This window comes from Sus scrofa, chromosome 2, assembly GCF_054392235.1.
Source record: "Sus scrofa isolate SSC_HxYL_T2T_F1_AM1 chromosome 2, Sscrofa_HxYL_maternal_Yorkshire_Landrace_v2.0, whole genome shotgun sequence".
In the NCBI taxonomy this organism is placed as follows: domain Eukaryota; kingdom Metazoa; phylum Chordata; class Mammalia; order Artiodactyla; family Suidae; genus Sus; species Sus scrofa.
This window is the reverse complement of record NC_139384.1, coordinates 145,326,000-145,335,460: the sequence shown is the minus strand read 5'-3', so window position 1 is coordinate 145,335,460 and position 9,461 is coordinate 145,326,000. Positions and strand designations below refer to the sequence as shown.

The window sequence follows — 9,461 nt, the reverse complement described above, 5'->3', positions numbered from 1 at the left end:
ACCATATTATATCACTTATATCTGGAATCTAATATATAGCCCAAATGAACCTTTCCACAGAAAAGAAACTTATGGACTTGGAGAACAGACTTGTAGTTGCCAAGGGGGAGGGGGAGGGAGTGGGATGGACTGGGAATCTGGGGTTAATAGATGCAAACAATTGCCTTTGGAATGGATAAGCAATGAGATCCTGCAGTATAGCACTGGGAACTATATCTAGTCACTTATGATGGAGCATGATGGAGGATAATGTAAGAAAAAGAATGTATATATGCATGTGTGACTGGTCACCTTGGTGTACAGTAGAAAATTGACAGAATACTGTAAACCAGCTATAATGGAAAAAATCAAAATCATTAACAAAAAAGAAAATATATTAATTTACCACGTTAGCTAAAGAGATAAATCACATTATATCAATGAAAAAACTATTACTGAAGTTTAAAATCCTTTTAGCAAAGTTGAAATAGAAACCTCTTTCTTTAAGCTGATAAGATTACAGCAAATACTGTGCTCAATAGTGATACATCAAAAGCAACCCTTTGAAAGCAGGGACAGTATAAGAATGCCAGCAGGACCACCATATGTGCAATGCACAATCCCAGAAAGCACCATTTACATCATAGACATTGTAGATTTGAATATGTATCATGATGATTTCCTACCAGATAGAAGTAAAGTATCTTGAGAAAGAGGCTTTTTCTTCCAATTTGCACAAAAACTTTACATGGGCTAGTGGTGGCCCTGGATAACACTCATTCTATTTGTATTAGAAACTGTGGCTGAATGTCCTGGACTTTGCAATAAGATTTTTTAAGTAGTACTAATAAACATGAGGATTGTAATAGAAGACAGTCAAAAGACATGCCTGCATGCAGCAGCCTTGCAAGGAGAGAGCTGGGAGAACATGTGCCCTGACTCTACCAAGCTCCTGCCTTTTGACCGCCAACCCAATGGGGAGCCCTGAGCAAATAAGTCATTAATGTAGTCCAGACAGGCCTGCTTCCCAGGAAACAAAAAAGACTAAAGAAGGGGTGGGAGCGGGTCTGAAGGTGCAAACAGGAGTTCTCCAGCACCGACAGAAGGATTTCATAAATAAACCCACAGAGTATAGATGGTTAAGGAAAAGATTAATGTCGGAAATATTCCTCAAATTTACCATAAAGAATGAAAAGATAAGTCACAAACTAAGACAAATATTTGTACCACGTATAAAAGACAAAAGATTCATTTCCAGAATGTGTAATAAAGTCCTCATATTCATTAAGAAAAAGATAAATAACCCACTAGAAAAAAAAAAAAGGTAAATGACATGAATAAGCATTTCTCAGAACAGGAAATACAGACAGCCAGTAAACACATAAAGAGATGCTCAACCTTGTTAGTAGTCAGGGGAAATGCAAAATTCAACCACAATGAGATAACATTCACACCCACCAGACTGGCAAAAACGAAAAAGTTAGCTATTACAAGTCTTGCCCAGGATGTGAAGTAAAAGGAATTCTTACACAATGTCAAGTATAAGTGTAAGCGGGACAGTCAACTGTTACTTTGGAAATGTAGTGCCTAGTAAGACTGAAGATGCACGTACTCTTTGACCCAGACTTTCAAGCGACTATGTATTCTAAAGAAATTCTTGCACGTGTATATCAGAAGCTGTAAGCAAGGATGTTCATAACAGCCCTGAGGTTTTATTTTAGATTTACAGAGAAATTGTGAGGAGAGAACAGAGAGTACGCCATACCCAGTTTCCCTATTATTACATCTTATATAAGTAATGTACATTTGCTACATGGATGAACCAACACTGATATGTTAGGATTAATTAAATTTTCTACCTTACTCAGATTTCCTTGTTATTTATCTAATGTCCTTTTTGCATCATTGTTTTAACACCTAAAATGGGGGGGGGGTGTAAATATCCCTAAGCAGATAAATTGTGGTTTATTCATTCACCAGTTTACAGTAAAGCAAGTACAGAAGAGTAAATGAATGGACAGCTACATGGGGTGACACGGATGAGTCTGGAAACATTTTGTTCAGCAAGAAAGTCAGTTTTAAATACATCCAACATGATTCCATTTATGAAGAGTCAAAAATCAGTGAAATATAGTTCCCACTATGGCACAGTGGGTAGGATCTGGCAAGGTGTGGCTCGGATTTGATCCAAGGCGGGGAACTTCCACATACTGCAGGCGAGGCCAAAAAAAAAAAAAAAATCAGCAAAATACAATCATATACAACTTGGGGATATTTACTTATGTGAAAAAACTATAAAGAACATCAAAGAAACAGTTAACCAAAAAATTAATATAGTGATTACCCCTGGTGGGGAGGGAATAGATGCTGTGGAAGAGAGACCTTCATCGTGCAGTGTCTTCAAAGGTGGTGAGACTAAGAGTTTTTATTCTGTTAAACTTTAAACTGTGCATGTACATTATGTTTGATTTTGTAAGTATGTTTCATAAGAATAATTTTATCTTTTTGCCTTTTTTTCTTGAGCCACTCCCGTGGCATATGGAGGTTCCCAGGCTAGGGGTCGAATCGGAGCTGTAACCGCTGGCCTACACCAGACAGTTTGGGCTCAGTGAGCCACTCCCAGAATCATGGGAGATTTTTCTCTTGATTCAGGGAACTCTTCATCATTCAAATCCCCAGATGCTAGGAAAGGGGCTGCCTTGCCTTCAGGCCTATCTGAGGCTCTCAGTCTCTGGCCTCTCTGTGAGCTCTTTCTGCACAGTCACTGCTCCAGCTCTTGGTACTGTGGTGTATCTGATTACTTTGATTGCTTTGTAACTAGGGCCTGGGTGTATTTCACTTTTTTTTTTTTTTGTCTTTTTTTTTTTTCACCTTTTCTAGGGCCATAACCATGGCACATGGTGGTTCCCAGGCTAGGGTGGAATCAGAGCTGTAGCCGCCAGCCTACACCACAGCCATAGCACCGCGGGATCCGAGCCTCGTCTGTGACCTACACCACAGCTCATGGCAACGCTGGATCCTTAACCCACTGAGCAAGGCCAGGGACCAAATCCCCAACCTCATGGTTCTTAGTCAGATTCGTTAACCACTGAGCCACAACGGGGACTCCCATAAGAATAATTTTAAAGCTCTCATACTCTTGCTCTTTTTTCCCCCTTAAAGCATATTTTCCACACAGTCCTCATCCTCCAGAATTCTGGCTTAAGGGAAAAGATGATGCGTTAGAATTAGAAGAAACAGGAACCCCAGCCCTCCATGCCCAAACCAAAGAAGTGTGATTATGTCTCTTATCATCCTTTCAAACCCCACCATACATCATGATGCTTCCTGTTTCTCAGAAGCTGAAAAAGGTGCTGACATAATGTAATGAGTGGGAAGTGAAGCCGTTTACACAGATCCACCCGGAACCCTGGCTATCACCCCACTGGACAGGCTGGACCCTCAGCTGTGGTCAGGAGCAAAGGCCAAATCCCGGCACCTCGTTGGGAAATAACGCCAAGTTTGAAAAGTCATGGAGCTGGTGATTCTCACCAAAAGAGCGAGCAAGGCTGCTGGCACCTGCCCCCAAAGCAGCCTTCTGCCACAGCGACAGCACTGCTGGGCTCTGAGCAAGGACTCCAGCTGGGACCTGGGGACATCTGCCCTCACTGTGCCCTCAATTCCTCTACATCCAACTGTTGCTTGTCTAGCCATGTGCTTGTTTATCCATTACCCAGAAAACACTTACCAAGCACCTGTGATGTACCGGGTATGGTTCTCAGCACTGACAACATGGCAGGAAGCAGGACACAGGCCTGTTCTAGCAGCATCACACCAGCAGAGGGGTCAGCCAACAAGCAAACAAAACAGTTACAAACTGTGGTAAGTGCTGTCCAGAAAAAAAACAAACAAAGGTAGAAGAAAATAACCACATGTCAAGGTGTGAGCATGAAAGTCAGGTTACTTGAGTTCAAATTCTACTGCGTCTTCTTTGGGCAAGTTAACTAACCTTTCTAGGCCTCAGTTTCCCTTTCTATAAGTTGGAAGTGATATTCAAACCTACTTATAGAGTTGAATAAACATTTATTCTTTCAAAAAATATTACCGAGCATCTTTACGTGCCAGGCACAAAGGATTAATAGTGAAGATGACAAGCAAGGCCTTGCCCTCGAGCTGTTTACACCATAGTGGAAGAAGTCACTGAATTTCTGAAAGGCCATTTCAGATAGTGATAAGGGCTTGGTTCTGATGTGACAGAGGGAGACAGGGGTGTACTGGGGAGCATGGGCCACCTTATGTGTCAGGGGAGGCCTCGGTGCTAATGATGAGAAAGAACCAGCTGAGAGAAGGCTGAGAGAAAAGACAGCCAAACAGAGGTAATAACCACAGGAAGATAGAGATGGATAGAGCACATTAGCTGGGAATTAGGAGTCAAGTCCAGAGAGAGAAGAAAGGGCCCATTCAGGCCTTGGAGGGGACTTGGCATTTCTTCTACTATGGGAAGTCGCTGAAGGTTTAAAGCAGAGGAGGGACACTCTCTGACATGTTCTTAAAAGATCTCTTGGGAGTTCCCTGGTGATCTAGTGGTTAAGAGTCAGTGCTTTCACCGCTACAGCCTGGGTTTGATCCCGGGTTTGGAAACTGGGATCCCACATCAAGACTCTGAACACCACAGCCAAAATCAAAAAAAGAAAAAGAAAACAGACAAACTCAACACTCTTGCATCTCTGTGGAAACAGATGAGGGTACTAATGTTTAACCAAGGAAGTAAGCCTATTGCTCTAGCATTGGTGGCTTGAACTTGGGTCTGTGTGTGATACACGGTACAGGGTGAGAGGGTACAGGGTGAAAGGTGATACAGGGTACAGGGTGATGGGCTGAAGGCGGCGGGATCTTACTATTCAGGGCTTTTAGTGGGTTCCTTCTCTGTCCTCTCCCACCCCCTGAAGCTTCTTACCTGCACTTGAGATTCATATCTGATTTTTGGAAAAGCTCTTCCCTCTTTGAATTCCACAATCTCTGCAGGTGGTGGGGCTCCCTGGACCTGGGGTCTCTGCCTCCTTTCTCCCTACCTGCTACCTCATGGTCCTGGAACCCTCTCATGTAACTCAAATGTCTGAGACCTGGATGAGTAGGCTCCAACTCTCATCTGAACAAATGCAGCCTTTGCTAAGGCAGCTGCATGTCCCAGGGGCCTTGTGTTTGCATGACCACCACTGGGTCCCTGCTCCTGCTTACTGTGATCCATCCAGATACTCTATGAGTGCTGCTCCTGGAATGCAGCCCTTTCTACTGAATCCTAGTCACACAGCAAAGCTGACCCTGACAGAGGCAATCTCAAACTGAGAATTAGTGTTCCTAGTCTTAGGGCCTCACCCACGGCATATGGAGGTTCCCAGGCTAGGGGTCCAATCAGCTGCTGGCCTACGCCAAAGCCACAGCAAGGCCAGATCGGAGCCACGTCTGCGACCTACACCACAGCTCACAGAAACGCTGGATCCTTAACCCACTGAGCGAGGTCAGGGATTGAACCCTCATCCTCATGGGTCTTAGACGGGTTTGTTAACTGCTGGGTGATGGGAACTCCGTGTTCCCGGTCTTTGAAGTCCTGTGGCCACCCCTTTAAGGTGGATTTTCCTCTTCTCCATTTTGCCTTCCTCTTGTACCATTTTGCCAGCTCCCTTCTTTTCTCACCCAATTCCAGTTCATTTCTAATACAGAGCATTTTCTTAGCCCTTTTGTGATCTCAGCTCCCATGTTCACCTGGAAACCCAGGGTCTCAGCTCCCTGGCTCCCCCTACTGCCTGATCTAGGTATTTCCCCAAGAATTCCTACTCGAGCTAGATTCTGTGACTGGCTGCAGGGCTGCCAGTGAAACCCCTAAACATATAGTGACCCCAAGAGTTTAAGGTGCTTAAGCCATATCAGAAAACAAATGAAGCCCGTCTGACACGGAAGCTCAGACTGAAGGAAGCCAAACTCTGTTTACTGTCCCTTGGATGAGGGACAGTGTTCTGGGATGTTCACATGCCCCACCACTGCCCTCTGGTGGCTGATAGATGTTAATTCCAAAACCCACTGTCGCCACCTCTGAGGTGAAGCACTGGCTTTCCCCACTCTGAGCGCAGTGGCTCACTCGCCAGGAGCGGACAGAGCCAAGACCTTCTCAGACTGAGTTCCGTCTTCTGGCTTGGACCGAGCCATTAGAGTCTCAGCAGTGGTCAGGTGGGACCCTGAGCTTGGAAGATCTGGAGATCACCCATCCTCTGTCTCAAGTCCTTCTCTTGACTACTCCATGTCTCACAGCTTCTTGCTCCCCACCCTAATCATGGGCCCAGTGGGCAGCAAGAACAAACCCAGGAGAATGGATGTAGGGATGATGCGTGTAACGGCTCATTCTCCACTTCCTCCCGCCTTCTCATCCTGCCTTTAGTGCAGCAATCTGTGGCTCTTAAAATAGCTTCCCACATAACTACCTCCCTACTTTCCCACCTCCAGCCCCCAAGTGACAACTTTTCTTGTTCGCCCACTGGCCTTGGTTCCTCAAATCTGCACTTGTTGTCACAATACTGGCCTAGTTGTCAAGAGCCCCAGCTCTGACACCAGTGAACTCTTGGAGGTTCTCATATTCCCATCCGTAACTTAAATGGGGCGCTCCTGGACGTAGGAAGTAACTAGTGGGATGAGAAGGTACCCAAACATACTTAGGACTATGGTGTCCTGACCCGGGGTGGCAGTTGTAAATATATGCATACATGCATGATGTAAATATATGTGTACACTTACAAACGAATAAAACAAAATCCTCTCAGACGTATCCTTGGTCAGTTGGGGATATGTTATTTGATGGCCTTGGTGTCATTTATTTGCCAGGTGGGAACTTTAATTATCCATTTTCCATAGATCAGGAAAGTGAGGTTTAGAGAGGTCAGGTAACTTGCTCAGAGTCACATAGCTTGTGGGTGGTAGGTTTTGATACAGCATGAGGACAAAAGATAAGGACTAGGAGGGCATTTTGAAGAGTTTTCTCGAGTGCTCAGCTTTACCATCAACTGGCCCTGTAATTTCTGTTGCTCAGGCTGTGGATGCAAAGTCTAAACAGTATGAGCAGTAACCAGCTACAAGGAGGATTTCTAAGTTGGATGGGGGTTGGGGTAAGTGGGGGGTGTTCCAGCTTTGGGCTCCCACACTTTTTGTTCCTGTAACTCTGGGTTACAAAACTGTCTATTTCCTTGTCACTGGCTCCTGTGCTCCTTGAGGGCAACCCGTGTATTTTCTATTACAGCTTTACTGAGGTACAATTAACACAGGAGAAACTGGACTTAGTTACAGTGTACAATTTATTACCTTTGGAATATGTATGCACCTGTGAAACACTTACCAAAATCAAGATAGTGAACAGATCAATTACCCTCAAAAAATTCCATCCTGCCACTTAGCAATCCCTTCCTCCACTTTTTTTTTTTTTTGGCTCCCTACCCCTTGACAATCCCAGATCTGTTTTCTATCACTACAGATTAGTTTGCATTTTCTAGAATTTTATAAAAATGGGATCATCCTCAGCCTGATTTCTTTGATCCAACAGAATTATTCTGATATTTGTCCATATTGTGTTTTTTGTTTTGGGGGTTTTTTTTTGTTTTTTTTTTTTGTTTTTTTGGTCTTTTGTCTTTTTAGGGCCGCAACCATGGCACATGGAGGTTCCCAGGCTAGGGTCGAATCAGAGCTGTAGCCGCCGGCCTACACCACAGCTACAGCAACGTGGGATCAGAGCCGCATCTGTGACCTACACCACAGCTCATGGCAATGCTGGATCCTTAACCCACTAAGCAAGGTCAGGGTCAAACCCGTGTCCTCATGGATACTAGTTGGGTTCATTAACCACTGAGCCACCACAGGAATTCCAGATATTTGTCCATATTGTATGTATCAATGTAGTTGACCCTTGAAAACATGGGCTTGAATTGCATGGGTCCACTTTAATGCAAATTTTTAAGAATAAATTCATATATGTGCTGTAAATTTTATTTTCTGAATAACATTTTATTTTTTCTAGGTTACTTTATTCTAAGAACACAGTGTATAATACATATAGAAAAGATGTATTAATCAACTGTTTATGTTAACTGTAGGCTTCCAGTCAACAGTAGGATATTAGTAGTCAAGTTACGGGGCAGTCAAAAGTTATAATCAGATTTTTGACTGCATGGAGAAATCAGAAAGAATCCTTAACCCTGTCATTGTTCAAAGGACAACTGTAGTTTATTCCTTGTTTGATTTTTTGTTGTTGTTGTTTCTTTTTTAGGGCTGAAACTGCAGCATATGGAAGTTCCTAGGCTGGGAGTCGAATCAGAGCTGCAGCTGCAGGCCTACACCCCAGCCACAACAACACCAGATCTGATCCGCATCTGTGAACTATGCTGCAGCTTACAGCAACATCAGATACTTAACCCACCAAGTGAGGCCAGGGATTGAACCTGCATCCTCACGGACACAGTGTCAGGTTCTTAGCCCACTGAGCCACAACAGGAACTCCCTATTTTATTTTTAAATTAACATACAGTAAAAAAAAATTTTTGGTGAATAGCTCTATGAATTTTAACATGGGTACAGATTTGAATAACCAACATCCAGAATCAGAATACAAAACAAAAATTCCTCAATGCTGTCTCCACCTTCCTCCACCCCGAATCTCCGGGAAATTATGATCTGGTCTCCATCAACATAGTTTTCTCTTCAAGAATGCCACATTGATGGAATCAGGCAGTATGTAGCCTTTTGAGACCAGCTTCTTTTACTCAGCATGACTAAGAAATTCACCTAAATCATGTGTCCATTTATTTCTCTTTCTCTCTGTTTTTCCCTTCCCTCCTTCCCTTTTCCCCCTCCCTCCCTTCTTTCTTTTTCTTTTGAAGAGTAGTATTTCATTGCATGGATGTATGAATTTCCTTATCCATTCACTTGTTGAATATTTGAGTTGCTCCCAATATTTGACAATTATAAATAGACCTGCTATAAACATTAGTGTACAGGTATTTGTGTGAACATACATCTTCTTTTTTTTTTTCTTTGTCTTTTGTCTTTTGTCCTTTGTCCTTATAGGGCCACACCAGCAGCATATGGAGGTTCCCAGGCTAGGGGTCAAATCAGAGCTCTTGCTGCCAGCCTACACCACAGCCACAGCAATGCCATATCCAAGCTGCGTCTGCAACCTACACCACAGCTCACAGCAACACTGGATCCTTAACCCGCTGAGCGAGGCCAGGGATTGAACTCAGAACCTCATGGTTCCTAGTCAGATTCGTTTCCGCTGCACCACGATGGGAACTCCACATCTTCATTTTTATGGGATAAATATGTATAAGTAGGATCACAGGATCATATAATAAATGTATGTTTAACTTTCTAAGAAACTGCCAAATTGTTTTCCCAAGTGGCTGTACATTTTATATTTCCATCTGTAATGTATGACAACTCCAGTAGCTCTATCTCCTCACCAACAC

The 9,461-nt window shown here is 43.5% G+C and overlaps 1 protein-coding gene across 1 annotated transcript in view; it reads right to left on the bottom strand.

Moving 5' to 3' along the window:
* Nucleotides 1-274: 274 nt before the first annotated feature.
* LOC146405748 (uncharacterized) overlaps nucleotides 275-9,461 on the bottom strand; it is a 115,376-nt gene continuing 106,189 nt past the window's right edge. The window contains exons 5-6 of the mRNA XM_085014559.1: nucleotides 3,707-3,847; nucleotides 275-2,189 (exon numbers count right to left, since the gene is read on the bottom strand). Coding sequence (XP_084870685.1) covers nucleotides 2,083-2,189; nucleotides 3,707-3,847 — 248 coding nt within the window. The 3' untranslated portion in view covers nucleotides 275-2,082. The remainder of the gene's footprint in view (nucleotides 2,190-3,706; nucleotides 3,848-9,461) is intronic.